A 26,411-nucleotide genomic window follows, 5' to 3' on the forward strand; every position below is an offset into this window, starting at 1 on the left:
TGAAATTTTAGTAGGAAAAGACTTTGTTGTTGTTATTGTATACATTGAGATGTTTATTTTAAATATGGAAATGTTCACGAGCATTGGTCTGAAAATGAATTATGGGTGAATTTTTAATCTCGGGACTGTACTGCAGATTTACGCAGCTTCTGCAGCACATTCCATTTCAATTTTAATTTTAGCCCACTTTTAAGATTGCAAAAATAATGGAACTTTGGGTGACAGTAAATGTATATGTCTACTTCATTTCTGAAATTTTCAGGCATATTGGAGGAAAATTGAATTTTTGGAGAATTATTTAGTCTCCGGTATGTACTGCAGAATCTTTGCCGTTTCTGCAGCACATCCCATTTCTAATTTTCTTTTAGTACATTTGTAAAGTCTCAAAATTTATTAAATTTTGGGAATTAACAGCTTTGTATGTTTAATTTATGTCTGAAAATTCTCATGCATATCGGATGAACAATGAATATTTGGTGAATTTGTAATCTCAGGTATGTACTGAACATTTCTACAGCACCTCTCTTTTCGAATTCATTTTTGGCTCACTTATAAAATTTTAAAAATCATGAAATTTTGGGAAATAGTAGCCATATATGTCTAGTTCATACTTGAAAATTTTCATGACAACCTACCAAGAATTGAGTTTTCAGTGAATTTACAAAATAATTTAGTACTGCTGAATTGTGGGACTTCAAACAACTGGTTGTGTTTTGGGATATTGTTTCAGTGATTTGTGCACATCTATTGGTACCGATTATTATACGAGTTCATACTTCCTAATGTCCTTATTTCATGCATCTCAATACTAATGACTTTTATTAGACAACACTGATTAAATTTTGATTTAAGATGTATTGGTTTATTTTGCTTAAACCAATGTTTTGCTTGGTCATCAATTCTGATTATGATGATAATTGTCTTTTGAGACAAATTCGGAAAGTGGCATCAGCTTACTAATTGATCATTTTGGTCCCTATTGAATAACTGAATAACCATGTTTCCTCTTTCGAGAACTCTATTGTTCAATGTCAATAACGACATACTTTTGTGTCTGATTTAATCTTTTGAGAATCATTGAATATCCAACAAAACGGTTATTTAATATTCTTCTAAAGGATTATTTTGAAAAAAAAAAAATCAAAATTCTAATTTATATGGTGAATACTTTTGTCCCAAAGGGAATTTCAGGAAATCATTTACCAACTATAAATTAATATTATAGCAACATAAAGTATTTCTAACATATTTTCATCTGACCAAAGATGTTGAAGCTATATGTATTTTGTGTATTTTATGTTTTGGCTAGCTATGCAGGTATTTTCTTTGCATGATTAGTTTTTGCCCAAAGGTGTAACAATTATGCAATTTGCAATTGGTTCAAACCTCCACAACTCGACTACTTCCATGATGAATCTTGCATAATCAATAATGAGTAGGTAAATTTGCCAATCTTTTGCCTTAATTTTCTCTGAGTTCTAAATTGGATTAAAATTATTGTTGAAAAATTGATGTTACTGAGACATCTAAGTGTTTATGTGACAGCCGGTCTCGAATTATTTGTATTGATGGCGTGAAATGTCTATTTTACCCTTGGACGTTTTGTAGTATCGTGTGGTTTTACTTTGGATGTGGACCATTTATGTTAAGTCCCTAATATTTTGGAACCAATTGGGAACTTAGACTTAGGTTTTATCTTCTTTTGTTTTGGTTGGCTGCCATCTGGACCACACACACGCACACACACCCAAACCATTTCCCGTTGACCTTCTCTCTCTCATCTATCTCGAATTTTCTAGCATTCCATAAAACTTGTACGGAAAAACCTTCAACCAACCAGTTCAGGCATGGATCGAGGTTTTAAAGTTAGCATTCAAACTCCTTGCAAGCCTAGGAGTTGATCTATACCTTTGTTTGGACTTAAAACCTTTGAAAACCCTAGTTTCTCGCGAGCTTCGATTTGGATATTGTTTATGCAATTGTGATCGTGAAGTTTCTGGAAGTTTTTAAGCTTCTAGGGACCTTTAGAACGTCTTCACGAAACTTGGAGAAGAAAAATGAAGTGTTTTGGACGTCGGGAAGTTGAGTTTGGTGAGTTTCAAGTTTGGCCGGACTTTCGTGGGTTTTCCAATAAGATTCCGTTGGATTTAAGTCCTAAAAGTGATAAGGTTTCGTTCTACTCATTGTAAGCTTCATTTTGGTACAAATTTCATGGAATTTGGTTGAGAAATGGAAAAGATATGAAGTTTTAAAGTTTTCCAGAAACCTGCGACAATTCAAGTTGTAGACGGTGGCAACCGGCGAGGCTCGCCGGAGAAGGAGACCAATATTCAATCAGAGTTGACGGAATATTCTAACAGCGTCAGGTAACGCCGTTAACTTCTGTTAAGGTTTTAACGGAATATTCCTAACTGCCGTTAACTGTTTTATTAGGTATCGTTTGGTATGCAGACGGGGCGGGACGGAACGGAATGGGACGGGACAGGACGGAACGAAGCGGGAGCAAAGATGCTCTTGGATGGAAACAAGGAGGAAGAAGAAGGGAGACGGAGAGGTTATAATTTTGTGTTCCACGGATGTGGAACGAGTCGTTCCAGAGGGGTGAGGTGGAACGAAAATTCACCCAAAACTCGTCCCGTGGAAGAGCTCGTTCCACCTGTTTTAGGCGCACCAAACGTGGGACGGAATGCCTTGTCCCACTTTGTTCCGTCCCATCCCACATACCAAACGGTACCTTAGGGTTGGCCGCGAGTGGGGGCGCGTCTGGCCGTGCCTTGGCCGGCGCGTGGGTGGTTGGAAAATTTTTCAAAAAATATGGGGATGTTTGTGGTGTTGAGTAGATCATGTTGGTATATTCAAACACCCTATTTAAGCAATGTATGAGAAGTTATTAGCTAGTTTTGTTTATGTGCTTTAAATTAACGTTTATATAGTTGTTTCGCATATATGTGAGACCTATTCTCAGGACGAGAGCAGTCAATCGAGGTTGGGGGCTACGACCATTCCACATACCAGTGAATGGGCTTTTGGTTTTCTGTATATACCTATATACTTGAGATTTTTCCCAGAAAATCGAGTTGAATGAAATTATGTTGAAATGCCATGCATATTGATTTATGCTTAGACTATAAATTTGTATGATATGTGCATATTGTGATTTGACACGGTGGACGCTCAGGTATGTACCAGGTGAGTTGTAGACTATTTATGTGAATTGATGATTATGTGAGATGTGTTGAAAGCTCATAAACCTGCACCCTGGTGTTAGTGCTCCCGCCCAGAGTTAGGGCACAGTCCTTCACGTGATGTTCGCCTCCCGAACCATACGCTCACTTTGGATCCAAGTTAGGTGCACAGTCCTGTCGTACAGGCCACTTTAGGTGGTTCTGACTCATAGGTGACTCGCGATTATTCGCATAGTCTTCACGTGATCGTAACACTTGAGCGTATTTATTTACACCCAGTCCTGTCGTACAGACCACTTTAGGTGGTTTCGACTCATGTGCAGGTATATTTGTTGAGATGTGGATTTGAGCCATACAGGTAACGTTAGGTGACTCCGGTTAGATGGATGAGCTCTAGATTCAGCCGTACAGGTTACGTTAGGTGACTCCAACTGACATATCATTTGCATTGATTTATATCACCTGGCTTACATGTTTTATGCTGAGATATTTGACATGGCATATATGTGGATTTTGCTAATTCGAGAATGGTTTCGATATATGTATGTATTCTGTTTTTTGGGAAATTATACAGGTTTTACGGCGAGAGGTTAGAACTTTTGAGAAATGAAATGATTTTGAAAAGCTTTGTTTTTGCCCACTCACACTTTCTGTTTTGTACCCTCCAGGTTCTAGTTAGGAGTGCTTTTTGGGGGCTTGCAAGGAATCCACGGCAGCTCTGACAGATTACCACCATTGTATGGTCACCCTTGGGTGTTGTATAATTAGTTTTCGTCCTGCTGGACTGCACTTAGGCTACTTGTGCTCTGGTTGTGAATTCACACTTATTTCGTCTTACACTTGTTCTTATTTAGTGTTCTAGTTAGTTTGGTTTTTATTTATTCGCATTTCTTATATTATTATTGCTTCGCACTGTGCACATGGCCACGTCACCCTCACATGACGACCATCACACCTTGATTTTGGTCAAGGTGTGTCAGTTTATTTTAATCGACTTTAGAATTAAAACATAATTTTTGAGTTTGGATTCTCTTATTAGGTTTCATTTTAATTTATGACCTAATCTTTAACACATATGTGAGTCTTCTCTCATACACTAAAATAAAATTTGTTGTCATTGGTTTATCTAATCACTTGTCACTTTTAGATTGATTAATAATATTGAGATATTGTTCCTTATATAAGCCTAATTTTAATACATATAGATTGGTTTATTTTGTTCAAACCAACTATTTTGTGACACAACAACTTTGTTTAAGAAATTTTAATGTTTTGGGCGTATTAAGGGTTATTTATCTAATGAAATGAACCTTTAATTTATTTAAGAAATTTTCGTGTTTTGAGCAGACTAAAGATTGTAAATTGGTTTTATTTAAATTATGAATAAATTTGAAATTTTGGTAGAGCTTGGGAAATACTGAGGAAGTTTTGCATACCTTGCAACGTGTCCTATTTGATTACGATTTTGATAAATTTTCCTAACTCCAAACTTTGTGAAAATTTGCCATGTTATATTATGGGAGTTTTGTATACACTATCTTTATTGATTCAACTAGCCTATATTTTGCTATATGAAAATCACTTTCTCTAGTGTTTAATCTTGCAATTTGAGTGTTTGCCCAAGTGGGAGAAATAATGTATTATGGGCTTCACTTTCATCAATTTTGCATGCTTTTAATGGTCATAGTTTTGGTTGATAAAACATATAGTAACATACTTGTTTATATTTTATTTGTTATATATGCAACAAATCTTGTAGGAAATTCAAGAAGGGTTAATGAGTATATTCTGGTCAAAAGTGTTTTGCTTATTAATTCTTGTTTGTTGTTCAAGAAATTGGACTTGTGATTTATATATTATTGATGGATAATTAATCTGCTCAAAAGTGTTTTCTTATTCAGTACAACTATAAATCAACGTATAGTGAACCATGGAATTGACAAGATTGTATATACTTCATTTGCTCAGTGTTGAAGCTATATACGTTTGCCCTTGTATTTTATGTTTTACCTATGCAAACCTAATATAATTAGTTTCTATCTAAAGATAATTATGGAATTATATGCTTTTGATGCAACAAGAAAACATTTAGTTAAAGTTTTATATTTCTGTCAAATGTTAGATGAACAAAACTGACCAAATGATTGTGTATAGTTTTTCAGTCACAAGAGTCACTTCCCTACAGATATCTAGAATAAAGATGTTAAGCTCACAAATTTTATGTTCTATACCCCATGACTAATGTTTTGCTAATGAGAGTATTTGAAAGGTATTTGTGTGACACCCCACATCGCCCAGGGGAGTGATCCTTAAATGTATATTCCCATCCCTACCTAGCACGAGGCCTTTTGGGAGCTCACTGGCTTCGGTTTCCATGGGAACTCCGAAGTTAAGCGAGTAGCGCGCAAGAGCATTCCCAGGATGGGTGACCCATCGGGAAGTTCTTGTGTGAGTTCCCAAAAACAAAACCGTGAGGGCGTGGTCGGGGCCCAAAGCGGACAATATCGTGCTATGGTGGTGGAGCGGGCCCGGGAAGTGGTCCGCCCCGGGCCGGGATGTGACAATTTGGTATCAGAGCCTAACCCTGGCCGTGGTGTGCCGACGAGGACGTCGGGCCCCTAAGGGGGGTGGATTGTGACATCCCACATCGCCCAGGGGAGTGATCCTTAAATGTATATTCCCATCCCTACCTAGCACGAGGCCTTTTGGGAGCTCACTGGCTTCGGGTTCCATGGGAACTTCGAAGTTAAGCGAGTAGCGCGCAAGAGCATTCCCAGGATGGGTGACCCATCGGGAAGTTCTTGTGTGAGTTCCCAAAAACAAAACCGTGAGGGCGTGGTCGGGGTCCAAAGCGGACAATATCGTGCTATGGTGGTGAAGCGGGCCGGGATGTGACATTTGTTTCATTATGTAGAAAACTTACAAAGTTTTTATTTTTTTACTCTCTTAATCAGTAGGAGTAATAATAATTTATATAATTTTGTCTCTTTTAATCAGTGGGAGTACAAGATTACCTTTTGCATTGAAAGTTTGAAGTTTTAGAGGTTGATACTTTAAGAGTAAATTTTGTTTATAAGTTTTAATAAGAGGTCCTGATTTTGTAAACAGTATATCATATTTTATTTGTTCTCTTATTATATCCTAAATTGACAGAAAAGTTGGATTTTGTTACCAACATTGTTGAGTTCTTTTGTGAACTACTTTTCGACTATTGTGAGCTAATGTTTTGACTACTAGTTCTTGACACCATGACTTTGTTAGCAACAAAGTACTTTAAGTTGAATGTGCATGTGATCTTGGAGTGCAAGGAACATACCAAGTTGTTCTTTGTTTTTCTTTGGTTTTGCATTCAATTCAAAGTGACAGGTTGCTAGGAAAGGTTGTTGCATACTTATGAAGACTTAGTGATCACCATGAGTTCTTATTTGTTAGGATAAATCATTGACATTCAAGTAGGAGAATGTAAAGTTGTGAATGACAATGAATGATGTATTGGATTACTTGTGTTGTAAACCACTTGTTTGTCGAGATGTTAACGACATAAATAATCTATGGTCCTAGTCAAATAAGGATTATGGAGTCTTAACCTTTGCAATTGACCTCAAAGAAACTAATAGGTTTCGCTACAAAGATATAGAATCATGGTAGAACTCAATCACTTAAGTGACAAGGTTTGATTTTCACAACCAATAATAGGCCAACTATGATTAAACCCTATTGATATAAATATTATGGTTAAGTCCTTGCTTCCATAAGCTCAATCTCTCTGATACGTTGAACCCTACTCATATAGCAGAGAGATATTATTTAAGTACTGGAAGTAGAAGACAACTTAGAACTCTGCAATGTCTTCCGTATTCTACAGATAAGTTTAATATAATTAGTTAATCTCTATTTTATATTGATTTGATTTATTCGTGATTCTAATGTCTTGTTGTAGTGATTTCAAAATATGTCTTACATCATTTAGATTGAATAAATTAAAAAAAAAAAATCAATGGACATAAATTAACAAGATTTACAGAAAAAGAAAAATCATGTGCAGATTTTAATTCCAAAAGGAAAATAATACTAGTACTATTTTCAGTGCCATGTGATGTAAGTTTCTTTTTTCTTTTCTTTTTTCAAGTGCCATGTGATGTGGGTTTCTTATCGAGGGAATCTCTGGCACTCTCATGTGCAGAACAAATCTATGGCACTAACGTAAATTAACAAGGATTTGGATCCTCTCGTGAGCATGCAGGGGGTCTGAATCCTTCTGATTCAATAATACGGTCCGTTGAATTTTGATCAAACGGTTATAATTATTATAATTTTTAGAGGAACCCTTTATTTGTAACCGTTGAATCAAAATTCAACGACTCGTGTTATTGGGTCAAGAGGATTCGGACCCTGCTCAGGAGAGGATCCAAATCCAATTAACAAGATGTGCAGAAAATGAAAAATCACGTGCGGATTATAATTCCAAAAGGAAAATAATACTAGTACTAGTGGGTTTCTAATAGCGGGAATCTCTGGCACACTCGTGTGCAGAACAAAGTACACAGAGAGTAACTGGAGATAAACTCCATATTTGCCAGAAACTCGGATGCTCTCAGACTTGCAAAAATTGAGAAGATGAGAACGTCGGTTTTCATACCTGCCGTGGCACTTGCGCTTCTGCTTCTCTCTCACATCTCCGCAATCACGGAAGAGGAGAGAGAGCAGCAAATGAAGAAGATGTACATCATTCACATGGACAAGTCCAATACGCCAGCAAGTTTTGAAGATGACCATTTCCAATGGTACGGCTCGTCTTTGAAGCTCGTGTCGGATTCGGCAGACATGCTTTACACATACACAAACGTAATCCACGGCTTTTGCGCGAGGCTGACTCTTGCGGAAGCTGTGCTGCTTAAGAAACAACCGGGATCTGTTTCTGTTCTGCCTGAATTGAGATACGAACTTCAAACAACTCAGACGCCTGAGTTCCTTGGAATATCAGGAAAACATGCAGCTGTCTTCCCTGGATCCGATAAAGTGAGTGATGTGGTTATTGGAGTTGTAGATTCAGGTGTGTGGCCTGAGAGCAAAAGCTACGAAGACAAAAGTCTAGGCCCTGTGCCTAGAAGCTTGAAAGGAAAGTGCGAGGAGGGAAAGAACTTCAACTCCTCAAGCTGCAACCGAAAACTCATTGGTGCGAGGTTTTTCTCGAGGGGGTATGAAGCAGGACTTGGACATCCCATGAATGAAACCAAAGAATCAAGATCACCAAGAGATGATGATGGCCATGGAACTCACACTCCAACCACTGCAGCCGGGTCCCCTGTTCCAGGAGCTAGCCTCTTCAGCTATGCTTCAGGGACAGCAAAGGGAATGGCTACGCAAGCTTGAGTGGCCACATACAAGGCTTGCTGGCTTGGTGGGTGCGCCAGCTTCGATATATTGGCCGCAATGGACAAGGCTGTTGAAGATGACGTCGACATTCTATCTTTGTCTATTGGGAGAATAGGGTACGAAGATTATTACACAGACAGTATTGCCATTGGAGCTTTCTCTGTCGTGGCAAAGGGAATCTTCGTGTCATGCGCAGCCGGAAATCAGGGGCCATCTAAGGTCAGCTCGGGCAATAATGCACCTTGGATAACCACCGTGGGTGCTGGAACATTAGACCGGGATTTCCCTGCATATTTAGCCTTGGAAATCGAAAAGAATACAGAGGTATATCAGTCTATGGCGGAACATCCTTACCTAGTGGATTACTTCCACTTGTTTATGGAAGCAATGGAAGCAATCTATGCATTCCTGACAGTTTAGTTCCTGCAAAAGTTGCTGGGTAAATTGTGGTATGTGATCAAGGGGAAAACCCTGCGGTTGAAAAGAGTGCGGTGGTTAAAAAGGCTGGTGGTGTAGGGATGATTTTGGCGGATGCTGAAACTAACGGGGAAGAAGTAATTGCCAACGTGCATCTACTGGCTACAATAATGGTTGGCCATGAAGCTGGTAAGGCAATAAAAAGATATACCGCCTCCCAGGCAGATCCGAAAGCGCACTTTGCTTTCGGGAAGACACAGTTAGGCGTGGAACCCTCACCAGTGGTGGCAGCATTCAGCTCTAGAGGACCAAATCCAGTCTCTCCGAGCGTACTCAAACCAGACCTAATAGCACCAGGAGTGAACATCCTAGCTGGGTGGACTGGTGCAGTTGGACCAACAAGACTAGATGACGACAACATGTGGGTGAGCTTCAACATCCTCTCAGGTACATCCATGTCATGCCCACATGTGAGCGGGTTGGCCGCCATTCTCAAGGCTGCTCACCCAAAATGGAGCCCTGCAGCCATTAAGTCTGCTCTCATGACCACATCTTATACATCATACAAAAATGGAAAAACAATCAAAGATATTGCTACTGGAAATGCTGCAACACCATACGATTACGGTGCTGGGCATGTAGATCCAGTGGCAGCCATTGACCCTGGCCTTGTTTACGATCTTACAGTCGAGGACTACCTAAGCTTCCTCTGTGCCTTGCATTATACAACAACAGATATCAAGAAATTGACTCACAGAGTCTTCACCTGCAATTCCAGCAAGAATTACAGCGTTGGAGACCTTAATTATCCATCTTTTGCTGTAGGCCTATACACAAATTCAGACAACGGTGGAGCAGGTACCCAAAAATACACGAGGACTCTGACCAATGTTGGTCCACCAGCAAGATACAATGTCTCTGTGTCCATAGACTCTACACTCGCAACTCAGTGAAGATCTTGGTTGAACCAAAATCACTGAGTTTCAGTCAAGCATATGAGAAGAAGACTTATACTGTGACTTTTGTTACGGGTGCCATGCCATCTGGTACAGACATATTTGCCCGCCTGGTCTGGTCCGATGGGAAACACATAGTGAGTAGTCCCATTGCTATCAGCTGGTTTTAACTTTAGCAACAATCATTTCCCCACTTAGTGGGCAAAGGCTTTGTTGTTTTTTTTGTCCAAGTTATCGGCCACAACACATCAATTTTCTATTTTTGGAAATCCATATTGAGAATTACACTGAATTAGCAGTTGAAAAGAGACAAACAAGAACAAAGCCTTTAGCAGTTGAAAAGAGACATTCAGAAATTCAACATATCACTATAAAACTGGAAATTCAAAGAGCATGTCTACAATGCAATCATCATGAAATCAATCACAATGAAATATCTTGAAGTTACAATAAGAAAAAAAAGCTAAAATATAAACTAAAGCGAAGTCCAACTATCATTCCGTATCATCTACAGACTGACAAACAGGGAGGTAATAAGTATCGAGCTGCCAATACTTTTGTTTGACACCTTCCCAAACTTCGTCTCCTAAACAATCCTTGACAGGCAATGGAATGAACTGTGTAGAGTACCCCAAATTCTGAAGCTCTAGAGAGACCAAATGACAGTACACAACATGGAAGAACGCATTACCTCCGCAAAGGCCATTGAAGAACGAGTAGATTCCCCCAGGCTTCAACAACACGGGAAGATGCTGGTGGAACTCTCTCAGGTCTTCATAGTACTCTCCGTAGGTGTCAAAGAAAATCCCTGCACAAACGAACCCAAAATTTCATAAATTTACATAAATTGAAGCTTAAACCGTCAATTGAATTAGCTCATTTCTATTTCACCTACCATCATATGATTTAAGCTGAGGTAGCACATCCTGCCATCGACCGAATATTATGTTCACATTATCCTTCTGAGCCCAACCGGTTCGAATCATACGCTGATAAACCTCCGGGTGAGCCTCAACGATGGTGTGCGAAGCAGGGGAGTATTTCTGAATGGCTGTATCCACAAGCCCCATTCCAAATCCAATGTTCAATATATGGCCACCTCCGGAACAAACCGCTTTCGCGTGTGCCTCCATTAACGGATGCTCCCACGCCATCATCACCGCCTTACAATTCGAGTCCATAAGCTTATCCTCACTAAAGCTCACTCTGTCTTCCAAATAATCACCATCGCTATCCCCATCCTTCTTCTCCCTCCGCGCAATCGTTCCGAGTACCAATTCAGCTTGAATCCCTAATATTCAACTCACATCAATCAAACACTTGCATTTCTGATTCATAAGAAAAAATCCAAATTACAATCATTTTCTAATTTATATGCTAAATTACGTACCGGCATTGAGGAGGATGTCGTAGGCGTCCTCGTGGCCTGCTTCCATCGCGAAATCGCCGGCGGAGAGATTGGAGGGGGATAAGGCGTTCCAGGGCGCGCCAGCTTCTAGAAGGGCAGTGACGGCGTCGGCGTGGCCCAGCTTGGCGGCGTGCATCAGCGGATTGAGGCCTTCACCGTCGAAGTACGTAACGTCAGCTCCGGCGAGTATTAGAGCCTTCAGCTTCTCGGTGTCGCCGTTCCTCGCCGCCTCACATAGTTGCGCGCCTTCTTCCATGTCTGTCTCAGTGTACAGTGCTGGTCAAAACCCTGGTCAAGGTTTATAAAGGGTGTGCTCTTCTATTTGCACCCAGCATTGCGGTCTTATTACCCAACAAAATATGAACATCCAATTTACCCCTAAACATTCCAAATTATTTTAAAGAATATATTGGCTTAAAATTGATTAAAAAAAAAAAATCAATCTTTGTCGCAGTAGTTGTTTAAAATGAATGAGGAGGTCTTAGGTTCAAAACACCATGTGTGCTTATTTACATTCTAACTTTTACGAATTTTTTTTCATAATAGAATAAATTTATAAAATTTGGCTAAATAATTAAGAAGTTTAATTAGAAGCAATAGTTTTGTTGTTTTAAATTAACGAGAGCTTCTAAGTTCGAAATGCTATGTAAGTGTTCAAACACTCTTTTAAACTCATCAGGCCCCCCCCCCCCAAGTCTAGTGCAGGCAAGGTGACCGTTCAAGGTCTAAAAAAATTGAGGCACCAAAATTATTAGGGTGATATATTTGTATATGTTTTTATAAGAGTACAAATTTATAAAATTTGGTGGTTTTGTTGTTTAAAATGAATGAGGAGGTCTTAGGTTCAAAACACCATGTGTGCTTATTTACATTCTAACTTTTACGAATTTTTTTTCATAATAGAATAAATTTATAAAATTTGGCTAAATAATTAAGAAGTTTAATTAGAAGCAATAGTTTTTGTTGTTTTAAATTAACGAGAGCTTCTAAGTTCGAAATGCTATGTACATGTTTATTTTTTTCAATTTTTACAAATTTTTGTTCGGTTGTTAATTTATTTACTAGCAAGTAGCTATGTGGATTGCTATTTTTAAATATCCGTTTCAATTCAAGTCTAATCTTCAGCAAAGAGTAATGTATAGACTAAATTTTTTGATCAAATTTGCAAATAATATTACATGTCATCAAAAGGTTTAATTTAGTGTTCATTCATTACTTATACATATCCTTAAAGACTCAAAAACATTAATATTTTTTTAGTCTTATATTGACGAGGTTAGTAAATAAGAAAAAAAATAACTCACGATTTATACAAAAACACTTTAAAATTTCAGATGGAAAACAAAACTCATAATCTATCTTCTTGTAAGACCGAAGCTTTTTCGTTTCCTTCTCTTGATACAAAATAAATTAATTATTTTGTGTTTCTAAATTATTGATTTGAAGTGTTTTTCTAAATATAATTTAATCGATGTCTTACGTATGAAAACAAATATTTTTTATATAAAATAATGGCATATTTTTTTATTTCGCCCTGAGCCTCAAAAATCTCTAGATCGACCCTGAAACTCATTGTATCACTTTTGTATAACTCATTTTATCTTTGTAGTTCAACAATATTTTGGTTAATTCAGCATTTAGATGTATTTATTAGAATAACCAGTTTTGGTTAATTCAACACTTAAAGGTTGTAATCATTATAAAATTCTCGTGCGTGTATTTGATGAATGAAATTGACGGGTACAATTGGAAGTTTGTTGGGTAAAGAGACCATAAATGGTGGGCGGAAAATTAAGTACAATGTAATACTGTATAATAAATGTTGGGTGAAAATTGATGCATACTAAATGGGACAAGGATTGTTTCCACCTTTAGTGCCCTTCTGTTTGTGTGGTTATGATTAAGCCAAGTCAACATTTTATATCATTATTCATTTTTGTCTTATTATCTCTATAAAAAAAATAATATAAAATGTTGACGTAACTTAACCTTGACCACACAAAACATGAGAGCATCGAAGGACACCGAAAGTAAGAGGGCAGAAAATCATTGTCCTACTCGACGTGGGCAAGGAAAGACCATGCCCAAAGCTAATTTTTAATTTTGAAAAACGATGTATAGCTTATAGCTTGTATTAAGAGAAGAAAAAGAGGAGTTGAGATCCTCTCTAGATCTCTTGTGTCCGAAGCTGTTGGACACTAAAATTCCAACTGTACAATTTAAATATTATAATTCTCATTAGCTCATCTCACTAATCTATCTCATAGAAAATGAAGTCTTTAAACGGCCTAGATTTGTCTTGAACGACTTCAATTTATGAGTCCGACTACTCCAGACACAGAGATTCGGAGATCCTCAATTTGAAAAAGAGCTACACCTATATACGTTGCAGCCTAGTAGAATAAAAACATCGCTAAGACTAATAATTTATATCCTGTGAAGAATCATGTTCACTAATGCGTGTGAAGTTCACAATTCATCAATAGTTATAAATTAGAATCAGCGTACTCAAACGTGAACAACTCTTCGTTATATCTTAAGTATAATAAACTCAATTCAAGTGACTAAAATCACGGTTGTATCTTAGGAAAAATAGAGGTTTAACAAAATACTCTCGATGAGTGAGGAAAACGGTTGAGAGAAAAGGAAATAGCCAAGAAAATTGTTAAACAATTAAAGTAGCAATTAAAAGCCAAGGAAGTTGTCAGTGGACCGCAATCACCCACGCGCTGGCGCATCACCATCACCATCACCATCACCATGCAATCCACCAATTTTGACCCCTCTCCAAACTCTCAACTTCACCAGACGACATCGTTCTGGGCTTTTTAGAAACTCCCAGTTATTTATGCCTCTCTCTCTCTCTTCCCCAACCCAAATCTTCTGTCGCCTGCAAATCCAAATTGCATCGCTGAAATAACGAAATCTCTCCTCACCCAACTTCCCCTTTACCCTCTTTGTCTATTTCTAATTTCTATTTGCTTCCACTGTCAATTTTTACTCAAATTAATTTCGGAATTAAATCAATTTTCGAGCTAGGGTTCTTTTTCTTTTTTTTTTTTTTTTTTTTTGGAATAAAACAAGATTGGTTGCTAATTCATATATAAATTTGGGCTGATTAATTAATGGCGTCAAGTTTTGATCGATGGGAGAAAGATCCATTTTTTCCGGCGGCCGAAGAAGTTCAAGAATCCGCCGGACAGGTAGCATTTCTCATTCTGTTATTTCTGGCGCTCCAATGCCAAATATGTTCAATCAATTTGTAGTTTTTTCCAATAAATTTGTAGCTTTTCGAAGTTTTATTGCAATTTTGAATGGCATCTTTAATTTGATAGCTTCCAGCACATTTGAATCAAATCTCAGCTTTAGGCGACGTTCAGCAGAAACGAAATTTGGCCCCAATTAATTAAAATTCATGATTTACGATTTAATGTTCTATTTGTTTCCCTATACAATCTGTTTATAAACCCATTGAGTAATCGGTGTTTATCCGTGACGTGTTTATATGAAAACCGGAAGTGTGGTTTTTGTCTGCACTTGTTCTTCAAATGCAATGTGCATTGACTGCTAAGGATGATATATGGTTTTTGTTGTAAATTGTATGTTAATTTTGTTTTTTTATGTGGTTCTGAAGGATGGAATCTACATATCGAACATGGATCCACGCCAGGAAAGACGCTTCCAGTATGTGGGATTCCGAGGAACTTCGCAGGGATCTTTGTACAACTCTTGGAACTACCAAATGGCAGGTCCTCTGCCTTCTTTCACTCTTCAGCTATGGCTGTTGCCGTTTAGACAGACCAACGTTAGGAATTGGTGTTATGCCCCGTATCAGTGTTGTGAATAGTTGATTGAATTTTTTTGTGGCAATGCAGTTAGAGGAGTTTACACGAGCAGTCAGGTCAAGTTATGCAAGAAGCTCATGTGAAGACGCAAGAGAGAGGCACCGTGCATTCATTGTTGCCATCGAGGAGCAGGTTTCCAAAATTGAAAAATCGTTCAAGGAAGCTGCCCTTTCTGAGGGCAAGGCTTCTCAGCCTTGGGTGCGTTTGGATGAAGGGGAGTGCAATGAACTTGCATTTTTTCTTTCTGGACCATCTGCTTCCGAAGAGACAGTTGTTGCCAAAAATAACGACAAGGATGTTGAAAAACCACGAGTCACAGATGGAGATACAGCGCCAGGTTGTTCAAAGAACTCATGTGGTTCGAACGAGTTGGGCTCCCAGAAGACTAGGGAGGAGAAGTCACATGGGCATAGGAGGACAGCTAGTGATAGTGCTGACATTGGTGCCTGGAAAATTGCTGTTTTTGACGATGGATACGTACCAAGTTCTTCTGCTATGATGGTTGAGCATCCTGTACGAAAGATTCCTAGTATGTCTGGGTTTCTTAGTTCCATGGAAACCGCGTCAAAGTTGAAGTGGTCAAAGAATGGTTTTAGAAAGTGGAAGGCAGTCGACCGTCATGAAGACGCTGATACTGCATTGTTGCCACCTACTCAGTTGACTAGGGTATGTACGCTTTACTCTGATTTAATTTACTACGAGACCTTACATTCTTGGCATTGTGTTACTAGTGATTAAAATTCTTGTTTTCCGTTTAGGGCATCAATGCTTGCTTGGAAAAAAATAAGAGTTGTTTGGATAGTTGCGATGAATGTTACGATAAACCATTGTATGGCTGGTACGGAGCTATCCAGAGACAACTTCAACGGTCTCAGTACTATATGCAATATAGTTGGCCTGCACGCGTAGCACTTTGGATCGGTGTACTCCTTTTCTTGATTGGTAAGCTTCACTGAACCCTGCCAGATCTTTGTTTTGCACATAGACACAATGTTGAGATACAATTTGGACACGAATGTTGTCTGAATAGCTTATATGTGTTGCTTATCCAGCTAATGGTATTATTTTAAATGTTTGTCATGCTAAACGAGTCTGTCTCTTTCTGTCATTTCTTGTTGAAAGCTAGTTTTGTATTCATGAGTTTGGCATTTTCGTTCTTTGCAGTCTTTGTGTTGCGTGCGATCTGAGCTGTGGCCTTTGTCCACAGTTTTTGGTAGATCGTGACAGAACGGGGAGAAACTATCAATCGATGGACCTAGAAGTAGGAAAACGCAATACTATTTTCACACGTTGTTGAAGTGCCAAGCGATGAGCACAACCTAAGAGAACCTCAAAGGATTCCACTTTTGTTTTGATGTTTTCCTCCTCCAATTTTGATTCCTTTGGCGGAGGAAAACTTCTGTTGTATTATACAAGCGATATCAGCGAAAGTTGTAAGCTGAAAGATATGTGCTACTGCATCTTGTAATATAAATTTTCTTTCCTTTTCCGTGTAGCTTCGCGTTATGTACTGTGACTGTTTCTGTAGTATATAAAATTTAGATTTCTTACGTTTACTTACGATATGAAACAAATTTTCGTTTCCATCCTCAATATTATATAACTCGAATTGAAATGTATTCTACAAACTCAATTGAAGTACTGCATGCATAAAAAAATCTCCCGTTTTCTCTACATTGGCACCTAAGTCGACTTGCATAGCGACATAAGCTGTGTCTGCGCTTATGGATTCGGTTCACAGCAATGATGAGGAAATGCTGTAACGAGAAGCTATCGCGAGGCACGAATGTCCTGGTTGCTTTTCTGTAAAGCACCATCTTGATCCTTCTTGCCGAAGTCTATGCCCTGGAATGTGACCCCAGATGAATGATACTGACTACCAAAGGCAGTGCCGAAGCCCCATCCAAGACCTAGTCCAACTCCACAGCCTCCGCCTACGAAACAATATACCGGTTAATGACAGATGCATCGTGATGTACTTGATATAGATCCAACACATTCCAAAAATATAAACATGAGATTCCGGTTTGATTAAAAGGGAAAGGTTATACCTACACCAAGGCCCAAGAAGTTCAAAGGTGTGCCTGTAGCAGAAAAACGTCGTAAATCAGCAAACAAGATGTATCACAGTACATCAGTACGAATAACAAACAGTGTTTAAGTAAATAAGGATAATTCCTTAATGCTAGTTGATAATCCTAAGGTAAAATTGCGGCTAACAAATACTAAGCACATCATATGATAATCTGTATTAAGCTTAAATGCAGCTGCAATGTCGACTCAAGAGACACAACCAGTCCAACACTTCTGCATTGACTAATGATCAAGTAATCACTAATTGATCCAAACGCATAACCAGACTCGCAAGGTATCAAAATTTTGGCCACGCTAGAGAGGAGACAGATCAAGGGATTTTTGCATTGGTGGAAAAGAAGAGGGGAGGAGAATATCTCGTTTTCAGTCACATATACATGCCGAAAAGAAAAACCCACCCAATAATCCACCAGGTACAGATGCTTTAAGTTCAAACCAATCGTTAGTGCACCAACATGATGAAAAAGGATCTCAATTGACCATCAGATGGTCCAAATATTAACATGTTTCTGAGGTTCCTATATTGGCCCGTGGGGAAGAACCAATTCCTACTATTCCTTTCAGTTAAAACTACCCTCCCTCCAAGAAAAGCGGATTCCATTGACATCGCATCTGTCTTGAAAAGCGGATTCCATTGACATCACATCCGTCTTGAATAAATCCCTAGTATTCAAAGAGCCTACTTCTCCTCTGAGAAAGTATCAACAAATTTTTACCCCACTACATTTTGAAAGTGAAGAACCAAGTAGAGCTTACAGTCCTTTCACGAGTTGCTACAAATTTCCTTTTTCTTAAAAGATAGGACAGAGACACCATCAAATGACCATAAGAACACAAGATTTACGAAGATGCCAAGGTGATCAGAACAACTTCATCTCCTCAACAGCTCAACCATTGAGAATTGGTGTTTATTTGTCAACCATTATTCTAAGAAACGGTGCTAAAAAACAGATTCACAATTCACAGACTTTGCACTTCGAAAGTTCGTTTCTTCACTGCTCATAAACAGCACAGAAATCATTTCGAAACCATTCGCCTTGTGGATCCACAATATCTACCAAGATGATATGCTGTAAACACTTCTTTTATTGCACAATTTGTGGAAATGCCTAATTAATAGTGAATTATGCTATGAAATTAAGCACCAAAAACTGTTTTAAATCTTCTAATTAACAATTCTAATTGTTACAAAGATTAAACATTTTTCAGGCAAATGAATTAAAAAAAGCAATCAAAATTCAACCGGGAGAAGGAACCAACCTCCGAAACCCCATCCAACGCCGAATCCGCAGCCAACACCAAATCCTGAAGAAAACAAACTGAATTGGTCACGGTCTCATCGCACCACATAGATTATAACAAAAGAAGCTTTATGAAATCATACCGAATCCAACGCCAGCTCCATTGAAGTTGGTAAGAACCATCGCTGCAGCTATGGCGGTTTGCAGGCCGGAACTAGCGATCAAGCTTCAGCATTTACATATTCAGTATAAATTTAGGTTAAAAATGTTTAAATTAAAAGGGAATTTGAGTGGACAAAGTTCATAAGAAATCACGGAAAAGGGAAATACAAATACCTATGGAGCTCCAACAATGGCGACTGGGTCCGAGTCCGACTGCTATGCGGTGTGCTCAACCAGTCTCCTCTCTTCGTCTATCAAACCAGCTAGCTAACTGAAGACTGGATCTTTACGGGAATACCCATGGACCATGGACCAGTCGGCTCTCAAATAAAGCCCTTCACGAAATTTCTGTACCCATTGCAGGCTTGGGCCAGCCCATGGGACAAGTTTGTTATGTGCTTAAATGGTCTTGGGCTACTCTCTATATTGTCAATTAGTTTTATGGTGGAACTCAATTTTATCATGGTATCAGAGCAGGTTGTCCCACGTGTGAAGCCTAATGGCCACGTGTTGAGAGTTGTCCCACATCGGTGACGGGACAAGTTTGCTATGTGCTTATATGGTCTTGGGCTACTCCTTATATTGCCAATTGGTTTTATGGTGGAACCCCAATCTTATCACCTTTCAATAGAACATACGTAATTGCTTTTCCTGCCACCAAGAACAGAAAACTTGAAATTATTACATTTTCCATATTTTTCTATAACGAGATGAAGGAAGTGCGTTTACGATAAACTAATGGTAAGTAAAAGGTAGAACGTGTTGAGAGTTGTCCTACATCACTGACATGGGACTCTGTTCTTCACTTTTTCACACTCAATATTTATTGATATTAAACTCATCAATTATGGGAGTTGAGTATTATTACTTCTTATTTACACGTTGAGAATAATATCACTAAATTATAGTGCTAATTTTAAAAAAATATTGCAATTATTGACATACAAATGCTTTAGTTACTAACTCATTCCGAAAATAAGAAGTATGAGCATGAACTATGGACAATATATTGGTCCTACTAGCATCATCTATTATCAGTAGAGTAATATGATAGGGGAGACTAAATTTGTAGAATTATTTTTAAACTAAATGACATGGAAGTTGATAATTGAGATATTACTTAAGCGTTAATAAACGTGCTTGTTTCCTATTGGTGACATATCATTTAGTTTACAAATTTTTTCTACAAATTTAGTCTTCCTAGCATTATCCTTATCAATACTATACAAGATTCGTTAATCCATTTTATATCACTTGGATCAGTAACATCATGTAAAAGTGTCACCACTCCACTAAAAAATTATCATACATGGTTTCAATACTATACAATAATTTCTTCGAAACCTTTATCTATCCTAATGTAAACTATTTACTAAACTCACTCTTGGTCAGAAATTTAGAAAAGATTTTTAATGTGTTCGGAACACTGGCACATAAGTCATATTTCTTTATACAATCAAAGAGACACTTGAAAGATATTTTAGAAGAAATATGAATTACTATTATTGATCGCATGATTATGTAATATTATTTTGGATCATGACTCACATGTAGTGTTATTTAATTCCAATAAGCAGATAAACAGACAAATATATGACAAAGATCCACGTTGGAAACTATGTCACGACTCATGCAGGCTGCTACCGCTGCAAACAAAAAGACTGGCAGTTAGATTTCACCCAATATTTGACTGATAACTGCCCTTCTCAACTTCTACATGTCACCTCCACTGTCCACTCCCCAAACTATTTCTATTTATTGATATTGGTTTTTTCTCAGTTTTATTTACCACCCCGGCGGCTCTAAAGTATGAGCTGGTGGTGGGCCGAAGCTATTGGCGCTGCTAATAGTTTTTGGATGGTTTGGTTCATCACCGAGTGAGATTTTGTTCCTCACATTTTCGTATAATAGTTAGTAGTACTAAATTCATCAATTATGAGAGTTGAATTTTATTACTTGTCAGTTACGTGTAACATGTAGATAATAATATTTTAGATTATAGTGTTAATGTAGAAAAAGATTACAATTGTAAAATGACTGAAATCGCTTTTAAAGTGACTGAAAGCTCCTTATATTGCATTTCTATGGCCATAAAATTTCTTCCGTGTTTGTCATGGCTTTTGTTGGAACACCAAAAATAGTCTCATTCTGTGCTTCATGGATAGAAGAGTTAATGTTCTTTGTCCAAAAAAAAAATTAAAAGAAAAAAGAAGGGTTAATGTTGCAACGATTTGTAATTTTGGAAATGCTGTTTGCTAATAATAAAAAATAAAAAATAAAACTTCAAGGACCAATTGTTACATATATTAGAACTCCAGGGCGCAAATTTGAATTTACACTAAACCGAATTTGTTAGATTATTGGGCTTGGACTTGGAGCTGGGCCTTAAAAAAAGAAAAATTTTTAATTGTGACGGAAATACAGATAGTATTTCATTTGTTTTTATGTAAGTGGTGAGAAATATTTTTTTAAAATTATTAACTTTTATATAACGACATGTGATGTACTATCTATTGTGACGGTCAAATTGAAAATTTTATCCTAAAAGAATATAAAGCCTCCACGTCACCGTTAATGACGTGGCACAATCAATCATCCGGCGCAAAAAGACAATTCGACCCCGCTACTCCATGTGAATAGTTGGCGCAGAAATGTTGAAAAATCGAAGACGCGAAGGTGCAAATCCGATCAAAATTTTGTGAAATTAACTTGTAATTTCTCAGAGAGTTCGAAATCCGAGAACATGAGCTGGTGGTGGGCCGGAGCTGTTGGCGCTGCCAAGGCAATCACAATTCCTCCGCCATCGATCCTTTCCAATTTTTTTTTTCCATTTTTTTCCAATTTTTTTCCTAATTAACGTTTTTAATTCCGATTTTTGCAGAAAAAATTAGATGAAGACGAACACCTGCGCGGCCCCCAGAGCGTGGGTCTCGTGATCGGCGTCACCGGCATAGTCGGCAACAGCCTCGCCGAGATCCTCCCCCTCTCCGACACCCCCGGCGGCCCATGGAAGGTCTACGGCGTCGCGCGCCGTCCCCGCCCCAACTGGAACGCCGACCACCTCGTCGAGTACATCCAGTGTGACATCTCCGATCCCGACGACGCCAAAGCGAAGCTCTCTCCGTTAACCGACGTCACTCACATCTTCTACGTCACCTGGACCAACCGATCCACCGAGGCGGCGAACTGCGAGGTTAACGGTAATATGCTGCGCAACGTTTTAGACTCCGTCATCCCGAACGCGCCGAAGCTCAGCCACATCTGCCTCCAGACCGGCGCCAAACACTACGTCGGACCGTTCGAGTCCTTCGGTAAGATCCAGCCGCACGATCCGCCGTTTACGGAGGACTTGCCCCGATTGGACGCCCCAAATTTCTACTACACCCAGGAAGACTTGTTGTTTGCTGAGGTGGAGAAGAAAGAGGATCTGACTTGGTCGGTGCACCGACCGGAGACGATTTTCGGGTTTTCCCCTTCCAGCTTGATGAACATCGTGGGCACGCTCTGCGTCTACGCCGCGATATGCAAGCACGAGGGGCTGCCGCTGAAGTTTCCGGGAAGCAGTGCGGCGTGGAATTGTTACTCGGTGGCTTCCGATGCTGATCTCATTGCGGAGCAGCAGATATGGGCGGCGGTGGACCCGTATGCGAAAAACGAAGCGTTTAATATAAACAACGGGGATGTGTTCAAGTGGAAGCATTTCTGGAAGGTGCTGGCGGAGCAGTTCGGGATAGAGGAGTATGGGATTGAGGAGGGAGGCGGGAGGCTGAGCTTGGCGGAGCGGATGAAGGGGAAGGAGGGGGTGTGGGAGGAAATAGTGAGGGAGAACGAGCTGCAGGCGACGAGGTTGGAGGAGGTGGGGGTGTGGTGGTTTGTGGATGCTATGCTGGGTGGGGAGAGCATGATTTGTAGCATGAACAAGAGCAAGGAGCATGGATTCGTCGGGTTTCGAAACTCAAGGAATTCGTTTGTTACTTGGATTGACAAGATGAAATCTTTCAAGATTGTGCCTTGATCGATCGATGATTGCATTGGTGGATTGGTTGTGGGTGTCTTGTCCTTGTTCCATATGTAGCACATAAACTATTGTTGTGATGTTTACCAAAAAAGCTATTGTTATGATTTTATAGTTTGAAATTTGATGAACTTTATTGTGTTTGTCTTGGATAAGGAAGAAAGTTGTCATTTTCTCTACTGTGGTATTATTTCATCCTAAAAACGTTGTAATCGGAATTGTTTCGTCGCAAAAATGTTATAATCGAAATTGTTCTTATTATTTATGTCGGTTATACCGTAAAATTATGTCATGTGATTTGAAATTAAAACCTTTTGCTTTAATGACGTATATGAGTTTGTGGGAGATTGAAAGGCTTTTTTGGTAACACGGATGATTTGTGTAATTGAGCGTTATCAAATTGGAAACGTTGTCCAATATCGCCAACTTTTTGGTCTGATACCGATGGGTGAGCTCATTCACTCAACAGGAGAGTTTGATAATACTTGTTTTGTTCAGAAGTGTTAATGAAAGGAAAGAAAACGTTTTTAGTGAAATTAATTTTTTATTCTAAAAGCATTTTAAGTACTTTTTTAAGAATCTATTTGATTTTTACTAAAGATTTATTTCAAAACTTTTTTACAAAAACATTTTATTAAAATTAGAGCTCTATATAATAATAATAATAATAATAATAATAAAACATTTTAAACACAAGCTATGAGCTTTCTCAATAAATATCTCAAATTCATACCCAAAAAAGAAAGAAATTATGTTAGTCGGTGTGTTTGCGTGCGAAACTTCTTGAATAGTATGTGACATGACCCTATATGAGGTAATTAGCCTTTTGGGCCTTATCCTAATGGGCTTTAAGCCTAACTAATCAAGCAAAATAGTACACTTTCAATCTTTTTGCTAGGCCCACATTCTTTTGCGATCTTAGTTTCAGTGTCTAGGTTAAATAGTTCATGTGCTATATAGAAGCTCATTGGTTGATGGGATGTTGAAATTTTAGTGTGACGTGCAAATAGCTGCGTGATGCTACAGATCGAATTCCAATGGTGTTTACTGATCATGGGAGTCACTGTGGTGAATGCATCAGCAAACTGATTTTTCGTTCTCAATTGATAAATTGAAGGTAATTCGTCTTGAATTTTAGGGCAATTCTTAAAACGTGGTTAAAGATATTGGCACTATTTGTAATTTAAATGTTTTGTATAGATTAAATGAAAGCTACCCTGAATTGCAGAAGGGTTTTGAGTTCTGCTGTTCTGGAAACAAGATTGTAATTTGCATTATGTGGTTGAAGTTGAGTTGATATGTAAATTCAGGGTTCATTTGGAAGTGCTTTTACAAATATCTGAAAATGTTTTTAGATAAATGTTTTTGGATTCTAGAAGCACTTCAAGTGCTTTTCCAGGATTCACTAGTTTTTTTTTTTTTTACTAAGATTAGTTCCAAAAACATTTTCACCAAAAGCAGTTTTAGTCACTTTAAAAACACTTTCAAACAAGTCCTCAAACTGCATAATAAATTGCAAAAAAGATGTTTTTTTTTTCCGCAGATAGTGTGATAGTAGTAGTAATGTGAGATTGTTCTACTACAATATGTGTATCTATTGGTTAGTATTATATGTGAGAACTTTGAGTATATTGGTTATATGGTATACCATCATGTAGTGTTATTAAGTCATATTAACCAATGATATATGGTTGTGACATGTGGCATGATCATACGTGTCAAGGTGGTTATAAGAGGTTAAGGTAGTTAGAAGGATATAATTGTAATTGTGTGAGTTAGTTAGAGGGATATTCTTGTAAATGTGGGCTATGGATGTTTACCATATGAGAGGTGTTATTCCCACCCTAATGTTTTATCTTTCTATCCACATTTTTATAAATTTTTTAATTACAAATTTGTCCATTTGTAAACTGACTAATAAGGACCTTAGTTACCCCTTTTTGTATTACTTTTTTAATTTTTAATTTTATAAAAAAGAAAAAAAATGTTTGGGAATGATAACTCTCACGCAATGTTTAGAAAATGTGTCTCCCTTAAGCCCTAACTCATCATTCTCATCTCTTTTCATTAAGAGAAAGCAAAATCATTTAGAGAAAGCAAAAAGAATGAACTTAGAAGATGACGTTTCTATGGAAGAAAATGATTATGTCTTCGTCGAAGAGGTAAAAGATAATTTTATGTGGGTCATCTTGAATTGTTGACATGTATAGCTCTGTGACTTTTTATTTGAATTTGCATTAGGTTAGGGTGCAATTTGTTTCACGTTTTCCTATGAGAATTCCTGGAAAACTGGAATTCGTTTTCATTAGGTTAGGGTAAATTTGTTTACGGAAGCAAATTCCCACATAGAACGGAGGGTCCAGCGAGGCAATAGTGAGGGTGGGGGAGGTTCCACCAGCGGTGTCACAATCTTGTTGGTGCTGCTGCATTGCAGCGACAACCACGATTTGTCTCTCTGCTGCTGGAATTGTTGCTATATCCGAGCAGCAGCGTGTAGGTTGTAGGCGCGGGAGGGGCGGTTGCTCTAGACAAGAAAGACGTGGGGCCAGGGCCGATGCCTTGTTGCCATTCTGAAAGGGTTGTTCTTGCTACTGGGGCTCCGACGAGGATCGGACGACTGGGATCGGAGGAAGTGAAGATTCCAAAGACATGGTTTTAGGGAGATCGAGAAGAGAGAGAGGGTTTAGGATGAGATTTCATGTAGAGGAACAACAACGTTGGGGGTTATGGTTTATGGTTAATTTCGTTTTTGGTATTTTAGAGTGAGAAACATAGAAGATAGAAGAGAAAGAAGAAGAAGGGCATGAAGAAAAAGGAGGAGGGACCATAAGCTCCAAATCACCATTCACATATCACTAGGTTTATTATTTTCTGAGTTAATTGGGAGTAGCTTCATTAAATTTTACGAGACATATCTCAATTTACGTTCAACATACATTCATCTGGTGCCAGTGACTGAATTTTTTCATTTTATGTTGTGTGGACTGTTGTCTTCTGTTTAGTCAATATATACATCATGCTCGGAAAAGCATTCTTGCTATACATGGGGTTTATTATTTTCTGAGTTAATTGGCATTATTTTCAACTTGATGTAATGCCCATTTATTTATGTATAATGGAATTCGTTTGCAGTTGGTAGACGAATCTGGTAATAATTCAGCATCTAGACATATGGTGGACTGTACTAGTGAATTTACCACAAATATGATAATATTTGCTTAACTTTGCAATTGATTCACTTATACTCTTGTATGTTTATTCATAATATGCAATTTTGGTACATAGTTATTCAAGAGTAGAGAAGAATTAATACAATGGGCTCAAGAAATTGGGAAGGTCAATGGTTTTGTTATTATAATGTTATGATCCGATCAAGTTAGAAAAGATCATAGGGGCCCTAGATTTACATTGGGTTGTGAAAGGAGTGGACAATATGTAAGTCGAATTCACAAAAAAGACATAAAGGATAAGGATAGAAGGAATTCTGGAATGAAAAAATGTGGATGCCCATTTCAATTTAAAAGGTAAAAAGCTAGCAACTGATGATGATTGGATATTGATGGTAGTTATTGGAGTGCATAATCACACATCAGCAGGCCATTTGGAGGGTCATTCATTTGCAGGTAGACTATCGTCTGAAGAGACTTCGTTATTGACTGATATGTCTAAAAGTTTGGTGCAACCAAAGGAGATTTTAACTACACTAAAACGA

General features: G+C 38.3%; 4 protein-coding genes and 1 pseudogene across 6 annotated transcripts; 3 read left to right on the forward strand and 2 right to left on the reverse strand.

Moving 5' to 3' along the window:
* The first annotated feature begins 7,645 nt into the window (after positions 1–7,645).
* Positions 7,646–10,193, forward strand: LOC103945292 (annotated as a pseudogene).
* Positions 10,194–10,282: 89 nt separating this feature from the next.
* LOC103945293 (protein arginine N-methyltransferase 2) lies at positions 10,283–11,668 on the reverse strand. The gene is made up of 3 exons (XM_009355842.3): positions 11,325–11,668; positions 10,830–11,225; positions 10,283–10,742 (listed from the first exon to the last, which is right to left on the reverse strand). Exons 1-3 carry the CDS (start codon positions 11,596–11,598, stop codon positions 10,429–10,431), a joined length of 984 nt encoding a protein of 327 aa, XP_009354117.2. The 5' UTR covers positions 11,599–11,668; the 3' UTR covers positions 10,283–10,428.
* Positions 11,669–14,134: 2,466 nt separating this feature from the next.
* LOC103945295 lies at positions 14,135–16,676 on the forward strand. Of its 3 annotated transcripts, none has more exons than XM_048580205.1 (5): positions 14,135–14,545; positions 14,977–15,087; positions 15,218–15,853; positions 15,946–16,129; positions 16,352–16,676. In XM_048580205.1, the coding sequence occupies exons 1-5, from the start codon at positions 14,468–14,470 to the stop codon at positions 16,372–16,374; spliced, it is 1,032 nt and encodes a 343-aa protein (XP_048436162.1). In that variant the 5' UTR covers positions 14,135–14,467; the 3' UTR covers positions 16,375–16,676. The 3 variants fall into 3 exon arrangements, with proteins under 3 accessions (XP_048436162.1, XP_048436163.1, XP_009354119.2); XM_048580206.1 differs by having other exon boundaries at positions 14,135–14,540; positions 14,973–15,091; XM_009355844.3 differs by having other exon boundaries at positions 14,140–14,545; positions 14,977–15,091.
* A 76-nt stretch (positions 16,677–16,752) lies between these two features.
* LOC103945294 (protein TRIGALACTOSYLDIACYLGLYCEROL 5, chloroplastic) lies at positions 16,753–19,013 on the reverse strand. Its single transcript, XM_009355843.3, has 5 exons — positions 18,859–19,013; positions 18,666–18,748; positions 18,542–18,586; positions 17,239–17,271; positions 16,753–17,121 (listed from the first exon to the last, which is right to left on the reverse strand). The coding sequence occupies exons 2-5, from the start codon at positions 18,703–18,705 to the stop codon at positions 16,958–16,960; spliced, it is 282 nt and encodes a 93-aa protein (XP_009354118.1). The 5' UTR covers positions 18,706–18,748; positions 18,859–19,013; the 3' UTR covers positions 16,753–16,957.
* A 2,264-nt stretch (positions 19,014–21,277) lies between these two features.
* Positions 21,278–22,964, forward strand: LOC103945296 (3-oxo-Delta(4,5)-steroid 5-beta-reductase). Its single transcript, XM_048580207.1, has 2 exons — positions 21,278–21,466; positions 21,566–22,964. Exons 1-2 carry the CDS (start codon positions 21,428–21,430, stop codon positions 22,697–22,699), a joined length of 1,173 nt encoding a protein of 390 aa, XP_048436164.1. The 5' UTR covers positions 21,278–21,427; the 3' UTR covers positions 22,700–22,964.
* The last annotated feature ends 3,447 nt before the right edge of the window (positions 22,965–26,411 follow it).

This window comes from the organism of the source record quoted next, unplaced genomic scaffold, assembly GCF_019419815.1.
Source record: "Pyrus x bretschneideri cultivar Hongxiangsu unplaced genomic scaffold, Pyrus_bretschneideri_v1 Contig15, whole genome shotgun sequence".
NCBI lineage: Eukaryota > Viridiplantae > Streptophyta > Magnoliopsida > Rosales > Rosaceae > Pyrus > Pyrus x bretschneideri.